At 52.3% G+C, this 22605-nt stretch overlaps 1 protein-coding gene across 1 annotated transcript in view; it reads left to right on the top strand.

The window, feature by feature from the left end:
- The window catches only part of PSD2 (pleckstrin and Sec7 domain containing 2), a 72682-nt gene that overhangs the window by 43684 nt on the left and 6393 nt on the right, over positions 1 to 22605 (top strand). The window contains exons 4-12 of the mRNA XM_063413690.1: positions 160 to 648; positions 1714 to 1908; positions 4957 to 5037; positions 5512 to 5624; positions 6263 to 6321; positions 11087 to 11176; positions 12264 to 12307; positions 15216 to 15406; positions 16515 to 16585. Coding sequence (XP_063269760.1) covers positions 160 to 648; positions 1714 to 1908; positions 4957 to 5037; positions 5512 to 5624; positions 6263 to 6321; positions 11087 to 11176; positions 12264 to 12307; positions 15216 to 15406; positions 16515 to 16585 — 1333 coding nt within the window. The remainder of the gene's footprint in view (positions 1 to 159; positions 649 to 1713; positions 1909 to 4956; positions 5038 to 5511; positions 5625 to 6262; positions 6322 to 11086; positions 11177 to 12263; positions 12308 to 15215; positions 15407 to 16514; positions 16586 to 22605) is intronic.

The following is a 22605-nucleotide window of genomic DNA, read 5'->3' as shown; positions in this document are numbered from 1 at the left end:
AACAAAATTGGGAATCAATCTTTCTGTTATACCACAGAAAGATCCCAAGGGCCATTATCACAGCAGCCATTTCTGCCTCTTCTCTTGCCTCCCAGATCCAAGTGGAACAGAGCAAGAATCGCCTTGACAGTATTTTCTACATTTCTCCTTTTGGTCCAGGTTTGCTTCTGGAGATGCCAAGCTGAGCTGCAGTGATGATGACAGGGAGCATTTCCAATTCAAGGACATCAGGGATGGCTTCAGCTCGACCTTCGAGAAGATTGTTGAGTCTGACCTTATGAAGGGCACCTACTACAGCAGCCTGGACTCTTTGGACGTGCTCTCCCTGACAGACGAGACAGACAGCTGTGTCAGCTTCGAGGCACCCCTCACCCCGCTGATCCAGCAAAGGGCCAAGGAGAGCCCCGAGCTCTTGGAGCAGAAACTGGCAGCCCAGCAGAGAGAAGCCCTCCAGCACATGGCTGCTGATAAGCAGGAGCAGGGAGCAGCCAAGGCAGCAGAGGGGGATTTTGGGAGCCCTCTCAGACACTCCATTACCAGCAGCAGGTCAGAGAACGTGCTGAGCCGGCTGTCCTTGAAGAGTATCCCAAATGGCTTCCACGTGGAAGGGCCAGAGGAAGATGCCACCAAGATCATCAACTCCATCAGGTAAGGCAAGGGGGCTTCTTGGGCAGTGGCTCTTTTGCTTAGGAGATCCCAGTGCAGCAGCAAGGCTCAGTGGGCATGACTGAGTTGGAACTGCTCTTTCACCCCTTGTGCTTCCTCTCATGTGCTGTTGTGGCACAAAGGCCAAACACCAGCAGGAAAACTTTCACCTGCACCTGCAAACCCTTGGCAGGCTGGGGATGGTCAGCTGCCCTCCCAAATGCCTCTGAAGTGCAGGGAAGACTCAAGGTTTCACTTAGGACAGGGTATCCCTACAGAAGCTTCCCCAAAGGTTCTTCTACAGGCAATGAGGAGATCAGCAGAGACTTCATTCATCCTCTGCACCAGCTCAGACCCAAACTATCACCCCTGGGAGGCAGCAGCTCATTTGTAGGGCACTTCCCTGCATGAGGAAGCCAAGTGATGAGCAACCAGGTCAGGGGAGAGCTGGAGCAATGTTTTGTGTCCAGCTATCAGGCCAGCAGTGAGTCACACTGCTGGAAATGCATGAATTGGTGCTGTAAATGGCCTTGGGCAGACAGATAAAGGGCTGTATGCCCACCTGGATGGTGCCAGCAGGGTTGCTCAGAGCACTGTCTGTGGGCACAGCCACGAGGCCAGCAGGCAGCTACAGGGGAGCAGCTCACCAGTAAAAGCTGGTCTGATGCCAGTCCCACTGACATGATCTGTGCAAGTGCAGTTTCTCATCCTCAGCAAATAACCTGAAGAGCACAGCATCTATCCCTAGGATTTCCTGGATGTCCACGGCTTGGAAAGAGCTTGGGACCCCCAGTGGGGAGAGAGGAAGCTTAAAAGGTGTTGAGGCTGCTTACTTTGGTACATCCTTTCTCAGGGGGGAGCCACCCTCTCTCCAACCTTTTCTACCAATTTGGAATTGCACTGCACTGTTTAATTCAAGCTGAAATGAGGGAGGGTTCATCCATTGCCCACTTCACAGCCATATTGCTGCTTTTTCATACTTCTTCTTGTGGGGGCACGAAGGAATCAAAAAGTGGTGTTTTTGGTGGGTTTCCTCAAGCTCCTTGAGTGTTTCCTGTCTCTGCACAGCGACGCCAGCCTGAAGGACACCCTGTCCGACTCGGACTCCGACATGGGCAGCACGGAGCAGCTGGACCAGGGCAGCACGGACACGCTGGCCAACGGCTGCAGGGCGGACAGCGAGGCTGCCAAGAGGCTGGCAAAGCGCCTCTACAACCTCGAGGGCTTCAAGCGCTGCGACGTGGCCCGGCAGCTCGGCAAGAAGTACGTGGGGACAGCCCTGGGAATGGGGGCACACAGACACGGGGCTGGGGGCACTGCTCCTGCTGGGAGGGCAGGAAAGGGCAGGAAGGGCCGAGCCTGTGTGCTGGGTGGAGTCAGGGCTGATGGAGATCTTCCAGGTGAAGCTGGAAGCCCAATGCCCTTAAAATACGAATCCTACAAGCTGCCTGTAGTATTGGGCAGTAAATGTCACAAGCTGCTGCCCACCAGAACCAAGAGCTGCCTTCCCTTAGGAAGAGCCCAGAAAGACTAAAGCAATGCCTGAAGGGTTTGGGAGCCAGAGCTGCCTCTGCACTGGGCTCTCTGCCACTCCCCAGGTTTTTCATGTCTGCACCCCAAAATGTTCTTGCTGCAGAGCCTCCCAACCCAGTGTGTACGAGAGTAGGAAGGGTTTTCTGGAGAGCCAGAGACACACAGGGCAGTCCAGGCTCTTCACCTGGTAAATTTGTCTGGGTAAGGCAGAAGGGAAATCAAAAAATATTCAAAAGTGGGAGAGTCACAGAGATTTCTAAGAGACAGAGTAACAGTAACAAGTGTAGCAGTAACAGATTATTTTAGGATGCCAGTGGGTGTGAAGGCACCAATCCCCATCATCCTTCGCCTGGATAGATATAACCTGTGTTGCTGGGATTTTTTTTTTCCTTTTTTTTTTTTTTTTTGTCCTTGGAATGTCTCCCCCTGCCCGATCAGCAGAACACACCTGTCCCTCAGCAAATACCCACACTCTCAGTACCAGGGCTTGTCTTCATTCCCAGCTCAGTGCTGGGACAGAAAGAGCCCAGGAATTGTCTGCTAGAGAGGCTCTTTGCATCACCTGCCATCACCCTCATTCCCCTCCTTTGCTGAGGTTCCTGTAGCAGGTGCATTGCTGGTTGCTCTTGCCCCAGGTGTGTAACATCCTTCTCCTTTCTTTCAAATTTGCCATGACAGCTCACTCAGGGGGGGAGGTTTCAAGCACTGGTTTCTGAGTCTGTCCCTTTGCTATTTCCTGCAGTCCTCACTCACACCTGCAACCCTCACGCCTTGGGAGGCTGTTTGGTGACCCACATCTGGAAATCCACACAGCCTGGGAAGTAAAAGGGTTGTTCTCATCAGCTGGGTTCTGACATCTGAGCCATTTCCTGACATGAGACCTAAACAGAGCTGCAGACTCTTGGATCAGGGAGGTGAATTGGCAGAGCAGAAAAGGAAATAGGGTGAAGATAGGTATTTATAGGTATTAATAAAGGTATTAAGTCAGTCTTGCTCACTTAAGACAATGAAAGACCAACCTATAGTGCTGGGAGCAGACTAAGTTTAAATAATGCTTTCAGGCCAGCTCTATGTAGGAGGGCTGTACAAAAAGTGAAATCTCATTTTACCACTTCTTTTTTCTTTGTGATAATTGGCAATTAAAAAAAAAAAAAAAAGTAAACCAAAGCCAAAACTATTCATCGTTGTCAAACAGGCAGAAAAGGCTTGACAAAGAAAGAAATGCAGGCTGAATATCTCCCCACAGTTTGCTCCCATCTGCCTCAGTTGTGTGAAATCAACCTAAAAGCCAGAAATTACCACTGTCCCACTGAAGGGAAAATGTTTGGGCAGCTGAACACTCCATGGAAGACTCTTTTTTTTTCAGTGTGGCCCTCTCAGCTCCAGCAGTGCCCACAGCCACTGCTGGTGCTGGGTGGAGGTTGAACTGTGCCGGGCTGTGAAGGTGGCAGTGCCAGGCATTTCTTTGTTGGGTTTCCCAGAGCTGTGCTCACCAAATCCCTGCAGCAGCAGCCCAGGGCAGTCCCAGCATGGCAGGGCCCTGGGATGTGGGGTCTGTCAGGGTCCCACCCTGGGCAGCACGGCGTGGGCACAAGGCCTGTTCTGTCCCCCAGAGAGGAGCTTTTACTCACACAAGCATCTGTGGATCTGAAGGGACCCAGGTGAAGCACAAAGGAGCCCTGCCCTGCAGGACAGTGGCACTCAGGCTGTGAAACAACACAAATCTTTCCATGTCCAGACACACAGGAATGGACTGGGACAAAAGACCAGGGCTCCTGTGTCCCCCTGGGGTGACTTGGGACCCAGCAGATCAGTCAGAGCTCCTGGGGCCTGGACCCTCCCAGAGCAGGCAGAGGGAGGGAGCATCAGACTGGGGTGTAAGGTGAGAGGAGGGCTGTAGAGGCTGAAAGGGCAGCAGCCAGAGGATGCCAAGCATGTCCCCACAGGAAATGCCTTGCAGGGCCACCAGCCAGAGCATGGCAGGAATGTCCCCATGGGAAATGCCTTGCTCTCCTTGTAGGAATGTCTCTGTTGTCATGGTGGAAGTGTCACCCATTGCTGCAGGAAGGGCTGGCACTGGCACAGGGACAGAGGAGGATAATTCCTGAGGGAGGAAGCCAGAGCAAACACAAAAGCCCATCTTAGAGGGGGACACGGTCTTGCCCTGACCACTGTTGTTATCCCATGGCCTGGGGCACGTTAACTGGCTCTGGAGCTTAGGGAGAAGAGTCCCATTTGCGTCCTGGACTTTATTGTTTGCAGGGTCTGGCAGCCTTCTGGTGTCCTGTGACACTGCCCAGCTCCCTTGGCAGAGCCAGCAGCCCCTGCCTGGAACCCACTGAGCCCTCCTGCTCCAGTCTGCAGCAGCACCCATCTGCCACAGGAGCATGGGGCTCTGGTGAGAGGGTGGGATGGGAGCCTGTGTGGTGAGAGCAGGAATATTTCAGTGGGAGAAGAGGACACAGGTGTTGGAGGAGCACAGGATATCCCTCTGGTCTCCTCCTGGCTGGTTTGGGAGGAGGCTCTGGCCAGCAGCACAACACAGGGGTGCACAGGGCAGGTGTCCCTTATTCTCAGGTGTCTGGGGCTGGCTGTGGGTGCATCAGGGAGATCTCCCAGCAGCATTCCAGGCCAGGAGCAAGTCTCCCTGGGTCTGAGATCATGTCTGCAGTGTCTTGCTGGGATTGGGCTGGCCAAGAGGCAGCAGTCTGCTGTTCTTCTTGTGCACAGTGTCTTCCTCCCTTACAAAGGGGCTGACCACTCTCTCTTTAATTACAGTAACGAATTTAGCAAGTTGGTAGCAGAGGAGTATCTCAGCTTCTTTGACTTCACTGGCCTGACCCTTGACAAAGCACTCAGGTGAGCTCTGGGATGGAGAGAGTGGTGGGATTTTGGGGGTTCCTCCAGGCTCCCCAGCCTGTGTGAGCCATCCATGTGACAGCAGCAGGGACTGGGGGAGATCCAGGCTGTCATTCAGTCTGTGGTGTCACCTTTGGCACAAGGTGCTGTCTCCAAAGGTGGGCTTTAGCAGGAGGGCCTGCAGCCTGCTTCCCCAGGGTGGAGAGCAGCTCTCCCAGGAATCCCATCCCATACAGAGTCAGAGCAAGTGGGAGCAATCCCTTTCCTTGGGATGGGTGACCCATGCTGGTGCCATCATGCCTGAGGCGGATCAGATCCCAGCTGGCAGCACATTTCCCTGAGCAGCTCCATGGATCCCTTTGCATCCCCTCAGCAGGGTGTGGGGCTGGGGGAGGATCAATGACCCCTTTCTGCCTGAACCTTGGCCAGGACACTGCCCAGCAGTGCCTCTGTCCTCATCCCTTCCTCTGGCAGGACGTTCCTGAAGGCGTTCCCGCTGATGGGAGAGACGCAGGAGCGGGAGCGGGTGCTGATCCACTTCTCCCGGCGCTACTGCCACTGCAACCCCGAGGAGAGCACCTCTGAAGGTACTGCCTGCTTCCCTCTGCCCCCTGGCCACACCACAGGGCACCCGTGCACAGAGCTGGGGTGCAGAACCACCCACGGGCAGGCAGACACGGTGCAGCTCCTCCCTTCCCCGGGATCCTGCCCTGTCATCCCTGCCCTGAGAGGGGCTGGGGGTGCTGGGTGCTGGCAGAGCCCCCAGACACAGCCACACCACTCACACGGGCCAGCTGACTGCACTGGGATCCAAACACACTCTGCCACATGGGCTGGTCCTTGAAGGATCTCACAAAAGGGCTGGAGAGCAAAAGGGAGGAGGCAGGACTGGAATGTTACTTTGAAGCAGCTGCTTTGGGTTTAGAAGTGGGAAGTTTGGTCTTTTTGAAAAAAAACTGCTTTGAAGCCAATTTGATGGTGGTTGTTTTAGGAAAAGGTAAAGTCTGAGGGAAAAGAAGATGTCTTTAGGGGGTTTTTTTGTGTTGTTTGTTTTGGTTTTTTTTTTTTAATCCTACACAGCCGAAGGGAGCAGATATTGTTTAAGGTCCCTAGATACAGAACTGGCCTTGGTTTTGCAGTAGCTGGGCTGCCAAGACAACAAACACCAGAGCTGCATGAGAAGGGCAGCAAGCAGCCCCAGCTGAGTGACTGTTGTGTGTTTCAGATGGGATTCACACGCTCACCTGTGCCCTGATGCTGCTGAACACAGACCTCCACGGCCACGTGAGTAGCCCTTGGAGGAGCATCCTTCCTTTATCCCTCAATAAATCACTTCCCAGGGCACAGCTCTGTTCCCTGATGTTGAGTGTGTTGCTGGACAATTGGGATGGGCTGGCAGAGTTCTCTACCTGCTCCAGGTGGAATTTTGGGTGCCAGGCCCCAGCCCCCAGCCGAGTGTCCCTGCAGGCTCCACCAGAGGCGTGTCCTGCTGACACCAGGGATCTGCCAGGGACAGGCAGGGCTGATCCCTCTCCCAGTCCCAGCTCAGCCCTGCCCAGGAGCTCCCAGTGAGATCTTCCCTGCCAGTCCCTGTGGGGCTGCTCCTTCTTGTGATGCAGACACCACTCCCCAAAAACTGCTGCAAGGGGGCCAGTGGGTTTGCACAGGTCGAGATTTGATCTTTCCTTCCCAAACCATGAAGTGAGGTCCAGCTGTTCCTCTTCCCCAAGGTGTAACAGGCAGCCACTGGAGAGTTTCACAGCAGAGAGGCCTCTGGACAGAGAGCAGAGTGAGCAGAGCTCAGTGCCCAAAGAGTGGCTGGAAAAGGCAGAAGCTGTGAGAGGGTCTCTCACCACCTTTTAGAGGCTCCCAGTAACCTGTCTCTGCTCGCAGTGGTGGGATCAGTCTCACAGAGCATTCATCCTCCAAACAAAACTGTTGGAGCCAAGGAATTATTTCCATCAAATCACTTCCTGCAGCAGCAAAAGCAACATTGTGGCAAAAGGCAAACTATGTGACCTCGATCCAAAATAATCTTGTTTTCTCAAGTTTTTTAAGTAAAAAAAAAATTCCAAAATATGTCTCTGGGAAGACAAACATAATTGAAGAGACAAAAAACCTAACCTAAACCTCAAAAACCTTACCATTTCTATCCTTCATTGACAAGCTGGCTCAGAGGCCTGGTAAGAAGAAAAGCTGTCATGATATCTAGGCACTGAAAAAATAGTTTTCTTTTGACCAGGTGTGCAAATGCCTGAACTTTTCTTTGAAAAATCTTCTCTTTATTTTTCTGCATGTGTAACATTAATTTCTTCTTCTCCTTTTCCTCCTTTTTTTTTTTTATTTTTTTAAATTTCCTTCTGCTCCTGGAACCTCTCTTTCTGCTCTTTAACCCTTTCCCAGGTGGTAAGTGCAGACCTTCTAGTGTTTTGCTTTAAAGCGCTGGCATTTTACTTTTTTTGATTGTGTTAAAAACAGTGAGGAATTTTGTTTGTCTGGAATCCTAAGTGATTGTGCAGTGTTCTTCCCTACGTAGCAGCTGATACCATCACATGAAATGCTCCTGGTGTGAAGAAACCTCCATGAACTGTGGTGTACCTGGGAATGTGTGACTTGACCTCCCACCCCTCCTTGTCAGAGATGCTGCCATGATATTCCATGTCACTTTTGGTTTTATTTTCCTTTCAGTGTTGTGTGTGTGTTGCGGTGTTTTACTGTGCCTTGCTGGAGTGGGGATGCCCCTGGTGAGGAGAGGGGGGTGGATGTGTCTGTAAAGGGCAGCTCCTCACAGCAGGGCCAGTTCACCATTCCAGCAAAGACCTGACACACAGGTTTAGAGCAGGAGATTTGCACCTGGCCTCAGCACTGCTGATTTTCTACTCAGGTGCATTCAGACCCTGTTTCCAAACCATCCAGAAAACTTTAAAATGAGGCATTCCCTATTCATGGAAGCACCTGGAGTTGGTGTTAAAAGCCAGCAGGCACCAACAAATATTCCAAGTATAACAAACATTCCAAGACTGATGCCTTGGAGTGGCTACCTGGAACAGAGGCTAGACAAGATTGAGTAAAAGCAGATATTTATTGAAGGCCTTCAATAGGTGCACCTTGGGCAGTCAGAAGCCTCTGAGGGGCTACACCCGAGGTCACCTGAATTTTTCAGACAATTAAAAGTTTTTTTCATTTACATATCAAGGGTTAATCCTCTAATTACAGTTTCAGGTAATGAAGTCATTTACTCCAAGTTTTCCCCCCCTAGTTCACTGTTGTTTACATCTCTTGGGGCCAGAGACAGTGAGGTGTCCTTGAGCTTCAGGCCTGGAGAGGAATTGTTTTGTCTGAATGAAATGGGAGAACAGCAGCTGCCAGGCTATGGAGTTTTAGAGTTTTACACTAAAGCAGCACAGGATCTGAAAAATGTAAAAGCTAAATCCTAGGGCATCAAGACTATACATGTAGGATAATCCAAGTTGTTGCAACTGTCTGCCTTGCTCTGCTGGTGCTGTTTGAGCTGCAGGAGATCTTCTGGCAAAGTAAGCACTGCCCTGCTCCACCTCTGCCCCGGGGAGACAAGGCTTGGGGATGTGTCCTGTCCTTCCCCACTGTCACTGTGAACCCTCCTGGCCATGACAGATCGACACCTTTGCATCACCAGCACTCAAGGGTGCACTGTGGTCCTTTAGGAAAGGCCACCTGCTGGAGCAATAATGGGATTTGTTCAAAAAGCAGAGCACCAAACAAAGCTTGAAACGGGATCGTGGCTCCCATTTTTCCATCCCCATTAATCTTACAAAGCCTGTGGTAGTGTCCTCAGGCCAAACCCAGGGTCCAGTGTGAGCAGTGTGAGCAGCAGTGCTGTGTGAGCAGCCCCTGGCATCACCTGCAGGGTGACACTGTGTGCCCACAGCAGCTCTGTGTGGCCCAGGCCTCCCTGGTACCCAGACTCTGCAGGCTGGTTCCTTGCAGGGCATGATTTTATTCCTGCAGCCTAGAACACATCCACCAGCAGAGCAATTACTCAGCAATTAGCTGCTTTTCCGCAGTGTGGCTGCTGCCCCAGGTGAGCTCAGAGGTCTCTGGCACCAGAGAAAGAGGCAGATCACACAACGAAAAGGAAGGCATCCCTCGGGGTGGATGTGAGTCCCAGACACGCACATGACAAACCCCCAAAAGGGCCTGTGAGACTGGTGATTTGTGTTATCTCACTCTGTCCACTGACTTCCAAAAATGCCTTGGCCTCTGCCTTCAGTGCTGAATCTCTTTGGGCACGGAGGGCAGTGCTGTGGGTTCTGCTGCCCTGTCTCAGGGCGGGGCTGGGAACAGGCACCTTCACCTGCACAGCAATTCCGTGCCTCAGTCTCAGGCAACACCTGCCTCACCCCCGAACCCCCTCCCTTCTGGGGGCTCCTTGTCCTCCTCCCTTTCTCCAGCCACACTCTGTTGTGCTGCTGGATTTCTCCTTTATCTTTTGTGTCCGAAATTCACCGGCCAGCAGGCACAGGAATCTCCTCTCTGTGCTGAAATCCCTGCATGTCTGCTCCTTTGCTGAGCCCTCCTGCAGCCCTGTACCCCCTGAACCTGCCTGGCAGCTCTGGCTAGTGGGGCTCCCTGCGAGAAAGCCACGGGGGCTGAGCTGTGCTGTGCCACACCACGTCCCCAGGCTCTGCAGACTGGTAGCAGTGCTTTACTCCTCTTTTTCTTCATCTCTCAAGGGAGCCAGCTCATCTGGAGCTGGCACCAGCAGGATGCATAATTAAGAGTATCAGACAGAGCTGCTCAAAGGCAGTGTTGGCTCCCTGTGCAGCCTGAGAGTGTTTGCACACACAGAAGGCAGGGGGTGCAGGGGGCCATGCTGAGCTGATCCTGTGCCCTCACTTCTTCCTGATGTTTTCAGCTGGGGAGAAGTCCCCAAGCCATCAGCAGTGCACATTTGTGAGCAGGGGTTTCTGGTCTCACCCCTTTCAGGAGGTTATTTCCTTGCCCAGAGGACACATCTCACCCTGCAGGGCGTCCCCTGCATCATCTGCTGCAGCTTCATCCCCTGCCAGACCCACAGAGGCCCTTCCTCTTCCTCACTGAGCCCTGAGCAGGGCTCTGGCTCTGCTCTTCTGGGCCATCCTCCCATGTCCTCCTGGATGGTCACCTTGATGTGAAGCCCAACACTGTCAGGATGCTGCTGGGATCCCCAGGACCACCAGTGGCAGCTCATGCTGTGCTCACTGCCTCCACTGCCCCCTCCAAGCCATGCCCCACACACTGGGGGTGTGAAGGATAGGAGATAACATGGCACTGTCATCCTTTGTGACATCAAACTCCTTTTTCTGAACCCTGTAATTGCCTCTAACTCCTGCACACCTCTGGTCCATCCCTTTGGAGAGGTAGGATTGCTGGGGAGCCTTGGGAAGAGGCTGACCTTTGCAGGCTGAGGAAGTGAAGGGTAAAGGGTTTGGGGAGACAGGTGCCACAGATGATGAAGCTGTGATATCAGGGCTGCCAGGTGGCCTGGAAGCATCAGTGCCAAATATTGCTGGCATTAGCTGGTGCTGAGTGTGTTCCAGGCTGTGAGGTTCTCCCAGTACCAGTAACTGGACCATTTCTTTTTGTAGTGCCAATCAAACATAACAGCTTCCATCAAGGACCAGCATTCCCCTGCCCAGTGCTGGCAGTTCCAGGTTCTGGCACTGCAAGCTCACACGATTTCACTCACAGCAGGCTTGGAGCCCCATCCAAACATTGCCATTTCACCAGACAGAGGGTTTGTCTTGAGTTTGGAGACACAGAGCCTGCACCCATAACCACTCCAGCAAGAGCTGGAGAGGCTGTTTTCAGGTGTCTGATTTCCACCATTAAAAAAAGAGGTCATTTGAAACATTTGGATGCTGGCATGAGCAAATAAAGCAGAGAACCCAACAGCAAACGAGATCAGAAGCCCTTTGAGCTCCTGGGATGAGCCCAGGCTTCATCACTACATATAAAATTGTTCTTTGAAAGACACTGATTAAAGTCAAAACTCTCCACAAGTTTAATGAGCTGCTTCTTTGCCTTACAGAACATTGGCAAAAAGATGTCGTGCCAACAGTTCATAGCAAACCTGGATGGGCTGAACGATGGGAAGGACTTTGCCAAGGATTTGTTGAAGGTAATGGGATATAAATAGACAGTGGGATACTGTCATTATGATTGCAGTGCCACCCAGTCCTGCTGGGACACTCTGAGCCCTTCAATCAGCATTTTCCAGTTGTTTCAGGAGGAGAATTGTAACCCCCATGAATGTCTCTGCTAACTTGCTGTGAGCCAAAATAAGTCTGTTTCCTGGTGGTGTTTTATCCAGATTTGTGCCTTCAGAGCATACCAGGGGCCCTTTTTCCCCAGCAGCTCAGATAATGCCCAAAGCAAGGTACTCCCCACCCCAAAACACGACCATCCAGACAAAACTTTTCTCTGCCTCCACTACCACGTGCTGAAATGCAATGTTCCAACACAACCCGTGCAGTACCATGGGATATGGTGAAACATCCCAAAGGGAGTATTTTCTCCTGCCACATGGTTTAGCAGCACCACTGCTCTCTGCACCTGCTGCAGCAGCCTCACCTGAATTTCACTGTATGGGAGGAGGTTGGAATGAGAGGTGCTACATCAGGGGTGTCACAACATGTTTGGGGTGACATCCCCATCTCCCAGCAGAGCTCACCCTATCCTAGCCCTCTGTATGGTCAGGACCACCTGCACATTCTGCTCTGCTAGCCCACTCCTGCTTCTTTCCCAGTGCCCCAGGGAAGCCAGTGGAAGTTTTGCACAGAAGGAACTGGAAAAGTGAATTCCAAGGTCATTCACCCCTCCCCTGCTACTCAGTTCAAGCCTCCCTGTCATTGTGCCTAGTTAAGACATTGAAGGTGTCATGGGATGTCCCAGAGTCTCCTACCACTGTGTGGGCCAGGATTCACCCAGAACTAGGTACAGCAAATGGAATGAGTCAAAATCCTGAGCAGGGCTGGCTGCCAGAGCCCTCTGCTGCTGCTGTGTCCAGTCCAATACCCAGCGTGGCACACAGAAAGAGGGGGTCTAGCAGGACAGCAGCCATCCTGCTCACCAGGAAATGCTTCTCCAGGACAGCCCAGCAGGGAAAGTATCCCCAAGAACACAGACAGGCTGTGGAGGAGGAGATATCTCCACAAGCAGACATGACTTGGATGAGAGACACAGCTAATTCCATGTTCTTTTTTCAGACACTGTATAACTCCATCAAGAATGAGAAGCTGGAGTGGGCCATGTAAGTATATGCTAAGCATTAAAGGGGTGGTGTGCCTTTCCAAGTAGCTGGCAGGTCCTAAGTCATGTTTTCAATTCCAGAATATTTCCTGCCAAGCCCTTGAGTGCTGAAGTCCCTCTGTAGACAAATGGAGTTTATTTATGTCTTAGACACAAAGGCACTTGGGAAGGTTGGTGACAGTGTGTGGATCCATGACCTAAAGGAAGGGAATGCCCTCTTTGTTTACTATTCCACTTGTAAAATGCTGGTTCCTCTCCAGGTGCTTCAGAAGTCTTTGCACAAGCAGAAGTCTGGGATTATTTTGATCATTGACTCTTTCTATCTCTCCCACGAGGTGTTTTTTTTTTTTTTTCTGGAAATAGTATCAGAGAATCACCTAAGGAGGAAGAGACCTTGTGATATCTGTAGTTCAGCTTCCTCCTCAAAGTATGATCAGTGCAAAGTATTGAATTCAGACCAGGATGCTCAGGGCTTTGTTCAATTTGATCCTGAAACCCTCCAAGGACGGGGAACCCCTGCTCTGGATCCACAAACCAATACTTTTTTTATTATGAGAGTGGCATTTTCTCTTGTCTCTGTTGTTTTGACTTCTGCCCACTATCCCTTGTCCTTGTGCCACCAGTGATGAGCCCAGCTTTGTCCCCTCACACAAGGCTGCCACGAGGTCCCCAAAGCCATCTTTGCTGCAGACTGAGCAAGTCCAATTCTGAGCTGTGCAAATGCTCCAGCCCCAGGTTTCTCGGCCTCAGCTGGAGTGTCTCTCCTTGCTGACGCCCTCTCCTGCGCTGGGCCCGGCAGTGTTGGCTGTTTCAGATTCGGTGCAGGCAGAGCAGAGCAGAGCAGAGCAGAGCAGAGCAGAGCAGAGCAGAGCAGAGCAGAGCAGAGCAGAGCATCACTTCTCCCGGCCTCCTCACTGTGCCGCTGTTACACAGCCCAGTGCTCCTGCCCCTGCTCCTGCCCGGGCGCGCCGGCTGCTCCTGCTCATCCTGCTCAGCTCCCGGAGCCCCAGGGCAGCACTCGGGGGCTCCAGGCCCTCTCAGAGGTGGCCTTGTATCCCTCTTTTTCATATCATCCACTAGTTCGATGAGATCATCGTTTGTTACCCTGAAACGAGCCTGGGAGCAGTTGGCAGGGGGGGCTCCATCACAGGTTCACACAGCCCCTTCCTCAGTCCTTCCCCCCGCTGCTCCCTCAGAGCACAGCCAAGGTCACCAGCGAGATCCCCCAGCCCCGGTGTCCCTCGAGGGGAAGCCCGTGACAGAGCTGAGCTCCGAAGATGACACAGGACACGTTCCTCCTCTCCTCTCCTCTCCTCTCCTCTCCTCTCCTCTCCTCTCCTCTCCTCTCCTCTCCTCTCCTCTCCTCTCCTCTCCTCTCCTCTCCTCTCCTCTCCTCTCCTCTCCTCTCCTCTCCTCTCCTCTCCTCTCCTCTCCTCTCCTCTCCTCTCCTCTCCTCTCCTCTCCTCTCCCCGTGTTTCCCTGCTCACAGCAGCCATCGGGAGGTGCTGCCCCGGTTCCCGCTGGATGCGGCGGTGCCGCGGGGGCTCTGTCGGGAGAGGGAGCTGCGATCCCGAGGTTATGGAAGGGCGGCTCGGCAGGAACGCATCAGCCTCGGGCTGCGGGCCGTGCTCACAGCCGGCACAGCTCCCTCCCTGCTCGGGCACACCCGGGACTGTCACCCTGCCGGGGTCCCAGCCAGCGGCGCCCGGATCCCTCCCGCCCCCCTCCACCCAGCCCGCTGTCCCCCGCATCCCTTCCCCATCCCGGCCTGGGGCCTGCCCTGCTGCAGGGTGTCCTGCCGGGCTGCGGGCTCAGAGCCCTCAGCTCCTCTGCAGAGGGACAGACGCCCCCTGGCTTGGGGTCCTGGGCCAGGGACTCCCTGGTTTTCTTTCAGTCATAACCTTGCACAGCCAGGAGCCTCTTCCCTCTGCTGGCCTCTGCCTTGTGCCCTTGCCCATCCCAGGGAAGGAGATGCCCTTGCCCACAGATCCCAGCGGACAGGCAGGGATGTGACCAACAGCACAGAGCTCAGAGAGGTGCAGCCCAAACACCTGAACCCCTCTATTCCCTGCTCAGGAATAGTATCTGTGCTCTGCCTCAGCCCCAGGACTCCTGAGGGCTAAGAAATCACCCTTCTCTTCCAAGAGGTGCCCGATGCTTTGGCCACCTGCTTGCTGCAGGTGAGGAATTGTGTTTTACTGCTCACAGCCCAGCCAGTGCATTCATTGAGGGTCAGTTCTCAGCTGAGGTTTGTTCCCAATCTGATCTGCAGCCTGAGGCGACCACTCATCCCATTTAGACATTGGCATGTATCAGACAGGGCAGAAAACCCCTCTCTGCTGTTTCTCCTCCATGTCCAGGGACACTATCACTTCCCACACAAGTCCTACTTTCTTTGTGCCAGAGCAGGTTCATCTCCCGAATGTCTGCAGATCTGCTGTTCCTCAGAGATGCAGAGGACATTCCTAAAGGTATTTCACTGTTTAGGAGGCCCCAGGCATTGCCTCCCAGCAGCTGAGAAATGCTGGTAATACCTTGGTCTTCAGCAAAAATCCTCCTTAAGCTCTGGTTTTAGGGCACAGAATTGGAGACTTTTCCTGTGAAGTATTTGTAGCCCTCAGCATGGGATGTCTGCAGTTTCCTGGTGTTCAGGCAAACACCCGGTCCCTTACTGTTTTGAGTGACCTCACAGTGGGACCACTGGGACAGTTACTGCCACCCACACTCGTCCCAGCTCAGACCACCACCACTGGCACTCTCTCCATTATGGTCCTGACATCTCCTTCCTTTTTCTTTCACTGCCCAGTCCTGAAATAAAAACTCTAAACCCAAAGCAAATAGGGCTGCTCTGCACTGCCACCAAACCCACACCTCCTCCACTGAGACTCTCCTCTGATTTTGTTTCCAAGTGACGAGGACGAGTTGAGGAAATCTCTCTCGGAGCTGGTGGATGACAAATTCGGGGCCAGCTCGAAGAAAGTGACGAGGATTGTGGACAGCAGCAACCCCTTCCTGGACATCCCCCAGGCGCTGAACGCCGTCACCTACAAGCACGGTGTCCTCACCCGGAAAACGCACGCGGACATGGATGGCAAGAGAAGTACGTGGTCAGGGACAGGGACAGGGACAGCAGGGTGCCCCAGGCAGTCCCAGAGCCTTGCCCTGGCTCTCCTGGTGAAAACATTCCCTTACCACATCCCAGGCAGCACAGGAGAGATCCCCAGAAGTGCTAGGACAGAGGAAAAGGGGGGTGTTCTGGGGCATTTGTAGATATGAGTGTTTTGAGGAAGCCTCAGTCTTCCCTTCTCGCTGCCAAGGAATCTGACACAGACAGAGCTGGCCTTCCATCCTCTCCATGGGCCTAATCCCAAATCCCAGTCTCTGAGCAGTGGAGGAAGGCTGGTTCCTCAGCAGTTGTCCACCCCAGCCCTGACCTTGGGGACACTCTGGCCTGCCAAGCTTTGCTCCTGCCCATACCCTGCCATGGGCTGGCTGGGCAGCAGAACACCCAGAACTCTGCCACCAGCATATGGCACTACAGGAAAGGTAAAGGTATTTGGGAACTGTTAATGAGCAGAGATTAATTAAACCTCAGGTAATTCCTTTTGCTAATTGATGTGATTGGCCCAGTCACCACAGCTGATTAAAAACTCTTGAGTAGAGATTACCACCAAAGGGCTCCCTTGCTTCCAGCACCTCCTTAACAGCCCGTGCATGGAGGATCAGCTCCCTGGTGGTGATGGCTCCCCTCATCTCCCACCCCTCTCCAGCTTCTGCCAAGCTCCCTGTCCCCAAGTCCATGGAGATGGCAATGCTCCCTCCTCAGGGGAACAGAAGCTGCCTTATCCAGCTGTTCAGTTCCAAGCAGAGGAGCTCAAGGGATGTCTCTGCTCTCCAAGCATTAGGGCCAAGGAACACAATGATTTGGAGGAGCAGAGACTTCCTGCAGGTGTCCACTGGTACCTCTGTACTGGCTCGTGTCTGTCTCTGACCTGCTTGTGTCCCTGCTGGGAGGCTGCAGAGCCCAGCCACTGTCCCTCAGACACCTGTCCCTGCTCACAGAACCACTCGTGAGCAACAGCCTGGACCTGTGAGGGAGCTCTGGGCATCAGCGAGTGCCTGTGGTGGCTCAGGAGGAGGGTTGGCTTTGCCTGAAAGGTCAAGCAGCACTGGCAGACATGTACAATTAAATATTCTTCCTTTTTTAGCTCCCAGAGGAAGAAGAGGTTGGAAGAAATTTTATGCTGTGCTTAAAGGGACCGTCCTTTATTTACAAAAGGTAACCATGTGGGTCTCTCCCCTTTGCTGTCCCCAAAGCAGTGATGCAGAGGTGAATCCATGTCCTAACTCACACATGGACATCCCCAGAGCTCCTCCAGAGGGCAGAGCTGGAGGATGCTCTCATCTTTGGTGGTGCTCATGCTAAGGGCACATTCACAGCCTCACAGGGAACCCTGAAGGAAGAAGCATGAAAGTGGAAACACAGATTTCTGCAGGAGGATCCCAGCAAGTAGGAGCTATTGGGGAGGATGAATGAACAGATAGTGTGGAATAGGTGAAGTAGGAGGTTGGTGAGAAATGAAATAAGAAGGTGAAGAGGTGGAGCATCTGACCAGTCTTATCCTGCCTATAGTTTTATTTGCTGGCATAGATCTGATCATGCACAGCTTTATTGGGTCTGGCATAGGAAGCCAGCTGATGGAATCTTTTTGGGGTCCACTAAAGTTTTTGATACTGTCCCTCACAGGACCCTTCTGGACAGAATGTCCAGCACAGAGCGGGGTAAACACATCGTGTGGTGGGTGAGCACTTGGCTCATGGGTTGGGCACAAAGTGTGACGGGGTGACATCAGACTGGTGACCTGTCCCCAGTGGGGTTCCACAGGGCTCCATCCTCTGCCCTGAGCTCTTCAACACCTTCAGTAGTGGTTTGGGCACGGGACTCAAGGGAATACTGAGTAAGTTTGTAGGCAATAGTAAACTGAGAGGGGCTGTTGACTCCCTCAAAGGCAGAGGCTCTGCAGAGAGACCCTGACAAATGAGAGGCCCAGGCAATCCCCTGCTGTATGAAGTTTAACAGACAGTGCTGGATTCTGCACCTGGGACAGGGTAATCCTGGAAGCACAGACAGACTGGGGAACGAGAGGCTGGAGAGTAGCTGTGGAAGGGGACCCGGGAGTCCTGGTCAATGGCCAGCTGAATATGAGTCAGGAGGGACATCTGTGCCCTGGGGACATCAGGTCCAGCATTTGGATAAGGCTCTCAGACACAGGGTGGGATTGTTGGGGTGTCCTGGCAGGACCAGCAGTTGGAGTTGATGGTCATTGTGGGGTCCTTCCAGCTCAGAAGATTCTGTGAGTCCATGGTTCTACGCTGAAAATTCATATTCTTCAGGACCTTGATGATTCAGGGTCCTTCCATGGGCTGTCAAGTGACACTTTGTGCCTCTCTTCATCTCTGTTCATTGTGTAGCCACCTCCTGTCAACACAAGTGCAATTCCCAGGTTCTCATGGGATGCAAAGGCATCATGGAATTGCTTCCCTGAATGCTGTCTGGCACTTGGCTGCTTGGAGGATTTGCTGGAAAGCCTTTTCTGAGGGAAAACCCGAGGAGACAGGATAGGGGCTCACTTGAATGTCAGTGTGAGCCAGCCCAGGATGCCAAATGTCTGTTTATCATCAACATAACCCACTGAACTAGGTCTGAACTACCTGAGCAGCACAGGCAGTGCAGTAACCCATTGAACTCACCTTGCTGGAGCAGCACTCCCCGTGGGTAGATGCTCCTGCCTATTGCAGCATTATCTCCACAGCAATGAGAGTAAGCAAACATTGGATTATATAAGAGAGGCAGAAGATCCTCAGGGCAGCAGGGAGCTGTGACTCAGAGCTCGTAGCACACCCCAAAGACTCTCGTGTTTCGCCAGGTCCTGGCACACGTCAAAACCCAGCAGAAATCTGGCAGCAGTGACTCCTACCTCCCACTGTGGGTTGCTCTTAGCCCAGAGGTGTTTTTACAGCTGTGCCACTCTCTCCTGCAGCTCAGGGAAGCTGCAGCACACAGGGGAGCCCGGATCTCCTTCAGGCCTCTAAGCATGGTGTTCTTCAAGCCAGCAGCACTCTTCTCACTCCTCAGTCCTTGTGTCATTACACATCTTCACATGGAGTCCACCAGAGTCCTCATGCTGACCCGTGGGTTATACAGGAGGATTTGACTTGTACAGAGTTACCATCAACATTTAATTGTATGACACTTCTTCTGCGGGAGGAAAAAAAAACCTATCAAAACTATTGCAGAACCTTTTGGATCTAAATGAATTTTCCACCAAGGACTTCTCTGTGGATGAGTCTGATGAGAGGGTATATATTGAGAATGAAATACACTTTCAGGATGGAGCTTTCTTCCCTGGCAGCAGAAGGAGCCGTGAAGCCAAGGCTGAGTGTCATTGCTGCTGCTGGGGCAGAGGGGCTGGGGGCTCTTTGCTGTGCAAGACTTGCACAGTAACCACTCATTTACAAAGTTCATTATGTTTGTCTGAGGTGTTCAGGATTTAAAAAGAGAGCAAGGGATGAGGTGGCAGTGAGGAGATCAATGCTCTTATCTCAATGACCTTCAGGATCAAGTGGTCCAGAGAGTGAGAGCTGTCTTTATGGAGAAGGAGCAAAACACCCAAGATTTGGCTGCGTTATCAAAGTGTCTGATAAGTAAGAGCCATGACTGATGTGTAATTAGCAGGAGGGACCAGAATTGCCAAGGATGCCCCAAGGAAGTAGAATTTGGAACAACAACAAAAATAAACCGAAGGAATGTTTGGGCAAGGGATTTGGGGCAAGAGGGGTTTCTTACTCGTGAGCTGCTGCCAGACTGGATTATAGTCCTCTGCAGGGAATTCCTTGGGCTTGGCTGTAGACAGTGTCTATCAGGCTTGCAGAGACAGGACAGAAGGATGAGAACACAAAGACAAAGTCCTTGCCCTGTCACTTGCAAACATTCCCAGCACCACCACAGAGAGTGGATAAACATCCACCTGCCCTGTGGATCCTTGGTGTCATTTCTTGCCTGTGGGGTGGTTTGCAGAACAAAGGAATTGCACAACACAGGAAGGAAGTGGTGTGCCAGGCTCCCCAGCTGTCAGCAGAAGACAACTGCAGATAAACATAAGGTAGAACCTTGGCTGAGCATAAATCACTGGGGAAAGATTTTCTGATGGGGAGATAGAGAAGAAAGTACCTGCTTCCAGAACCACCTGATGGAGCACAGGCTCAGCCTGTTCCACTTTTCTGCTCAGGCCAAACTAAGGATCTAGGCTTTAGTAGTAAATTCACATAAGCTGAACAGGGAACTCCATTTGGTTTTGAGGAGCAAGTTGAGTATAAATAAGACTGAGAGGTAGAGGGAAGGTGGGTGGAAGGAGGGGCTGGGAGGGTGGATGTGCAGAAAGAAGCCAGACACAGAGAGAGGTGGACATCACACAGGCAGAAGGGTGGGTGGACAGGCAGCAGTCAGTCTGACAGAAGCAATTCAGGCAGCAGCCATAAAGCTGCTGCTGAGGAGATGTCACATGTCATTGACTCGCTGGTGTTAATTGCTGGATCAGCATGTTCCAGCACAGTCTGCTTGATCCCCTAAAGGGATGCAGCAGAGTCTGGAGGAAGAAATGCAGGCTTGGGAGCAGGGCACACCTCTCCTGTGCACTAATCTGCTCTGGGCACTGACTCACTCCATGGCCTTTGGCAACTTACTTCACCTCTGTGAAATGGGGATAATAATCCTTAATCACCACACGTATAGGGGGGTTAAGAAAAATGATGGAGAGCTACAAAGCACGAGGTGCTTTTATATAGAAGTGCTTGAAAGGGTGCAGGTGTTCCCACAGGTTCTGTCCCCAGCCAGGAAGGGGTTCCCAGCACAGCCCTGAGCCACAGGTGCTGTCCATGCAGGCAGACCCTTGCCAGGGGCTCTGGGGAGGGCCAAGAGCTTGCCTAGACTGAAAAGGGCACGGGGGTTCGTTTTGCTAATTAAATGGTTTGTTTAGGATGGTAGATGTGAGGTGAAGAAAAGAAAGGAGAAAGGCCACTCACGAGCCAGAGCGTGAGGAATATCTGTTGGTCCATGTCCATACTGCCAGCACTGCCCAGGGCTGGTTCTGAGGCCAGAGGAGAGGGCAGCAGAACTGATTCCCTGGGCTCTCCCACCCCATCCAGGTGCCCTACAAAGGCAGGCACAGGAACTAGATGCCTTTTCTTGGCAAAATAAGCTTTGAGATCAGTTGTGGATCTGCTCACAGGGGTAGGCAGCAGGGGACAGCAACCCAAAGGCACCAGGATCTCCCAGCATTATCAGCCAAACGTGCCTTTGGCATTGGGATGAGCCTCTGGAAGAGCCATCCCAAGCAGGGAGCCTCCAGCACCGTCCACTCCTGCAAACAGGCAGGCAGAATGTAGAGAGAACCTGCTTCGTTCAACCTCATGTTGATTTACTGGGCCCAGCATTAGAAAAAGAAGATTTGATTTTTTCCTACACCAGCATTGATGCCTGAGAACCTGAAATCCGTGGAGGCAATACTGGATAATTCCATTCAAGACGAGGATCTGCATTAGTCAAAGCACTCGGCAGCTGTGGCAGTTTCCTCTTGTCACATGCCATTAAGATGCTGTTTCGCACTGCATTTTCAGAAAGCTTATTTTGAAATAAGAGATCATGGGCAGCACAGTCAGATTTATTCAAATCCAGAGAGCTTCAGCCTCAGAAAAAACCCCAAACTGAAGTTTGTCTATAATCCATAAGGCCTGAGCAGTAATGTCTTCCTCAAGCAAATACTTCTGTTCCAGTGGGGTAACACATTAGGTCTCCACAAGGCAAAGCATTTGGTTTTCTTTCAAAAAAGGCTGACAGGCCACCCCTCTGGCTGCTGAAATCACCAGATAAGGTCATCCATACTGCCCACCTGAGTGCCTCCCTGAACACAGAATGCCTGCAGCACCCAGCCTTGCTCTGCTGGAAACCCAGGGCTTTTCTTTGGGATTCACCATCCCCAGGAACCTGTGCCACGCATTTTGGAGAGGGGCATGGCATTTTTTTTTTTATCCAGGCCAAGTTTCATATCATGATGAGCACAGTATGGCAACCACTCATCTGGATGAGATGATTGCTTTGAAAAATGAGGGAACAAATGCCTCAGAAGCTTATTTCTGACCAGGGGCAGGACTAGAGTGAGCCACATCCATGGGCTGGGGAGTGCTGGTCCTCAGTGCTCTCAAGAGCAGCAGAGGGGAAACCTTTCTGACCCTACACCAGAGAACAGCCTCACAGACCAGGGTTACCATCCCAGGGCTGAACAGCTGCATGTGTACCACTGGGAATGGCAAACAGAAAACAAACTTTTTGCAAACCTGCAGAACTGTTCTGGCTTGGAAGCTAAGGAAGGCTTGGGATGTATAGACCACCATGACCAGGCAGGTCTGCCCTGGTGCTGACAGCCAAGGAAAGCAAAATACAGAGCACATTAATCCTGTAGCACTGTGATCACCAGGGCAAGGCAGGGCCTTCCAGGGACACCCTGTCCTGGCATGGCCTCTAAGGTGGCTGGGGTGGTGGTTTGCTTTAGCCAGGGCCAGGTTCTTTTCACCAGGCTCTTTTTCCACCTGTCCATGCATCCATCTGTCCATCCTTGCCCTGCCACCATCCCTCTGGTTGAGCTGGCAAGGGTGCAGAGTGGGAGGCAGGACATTGTGTTAAGTCACTGGGAAAGCAAAAGGGTAAACACAGGATGGACTGAACTTCTTTATCGCCTAAAAAGTGCTGTGCCAAGATCATCATTTCAGAGTCCCATGTTTGGTATTTTCTACCTTTTTCTAAAATATAAACACATACAGTTACTGCTGCGATCCCTACTTGTGTGAAGTTGTTCTTCAGTGGAGAAGGTAAAGCAGGAATACAGGGAATGCTGCTGCAATTTGCAAGTGCCAGTCTGAGGAGTTACAGGGGGGAGCGTGCCAAAGGAGCACGTGTGCTAAAGGGAGACCAAACCTGGTTCAGGGGGCACACTCAGACTGGCAACTGCCCACCAGGCCCCACACCTGTACAGAGATGCACTGGTTGCAGGGATGCTGCTGTTCCAGGGCCACCTTCCTCCACACAAAGTTGTAGTGGTAGGACAAGGAGCAACAGATTTAAACTGAAAGAGGGGAAATTTAGGTAAATATAAGGAAAAAATTCTTCCCTGTGAGGGTGGGGAGGCCCTGGCACAGGTTGCCCAGAGAAGCTGTGGCTGCCCCATCCCTATCCAGGGCCAGGCT

Source organism: Prinia subflava, chromosome 16 (genome assembly GCF_021018805.1).
Source record: "Prinia subflava isolate CZ2003 ecotype Zambia chromosome 16, Cam_Psub_1.2, whole genome shotgun sequence".
Lineage (NCBI taxonomy): Eukaryota > Metazoa > Chordata > Aves > Passeriformes > Cisticolidae > Prinia > Prinia subflava.
This window is presented reverse-complemented; position numbering and strand designations above follow the sequence as displayed.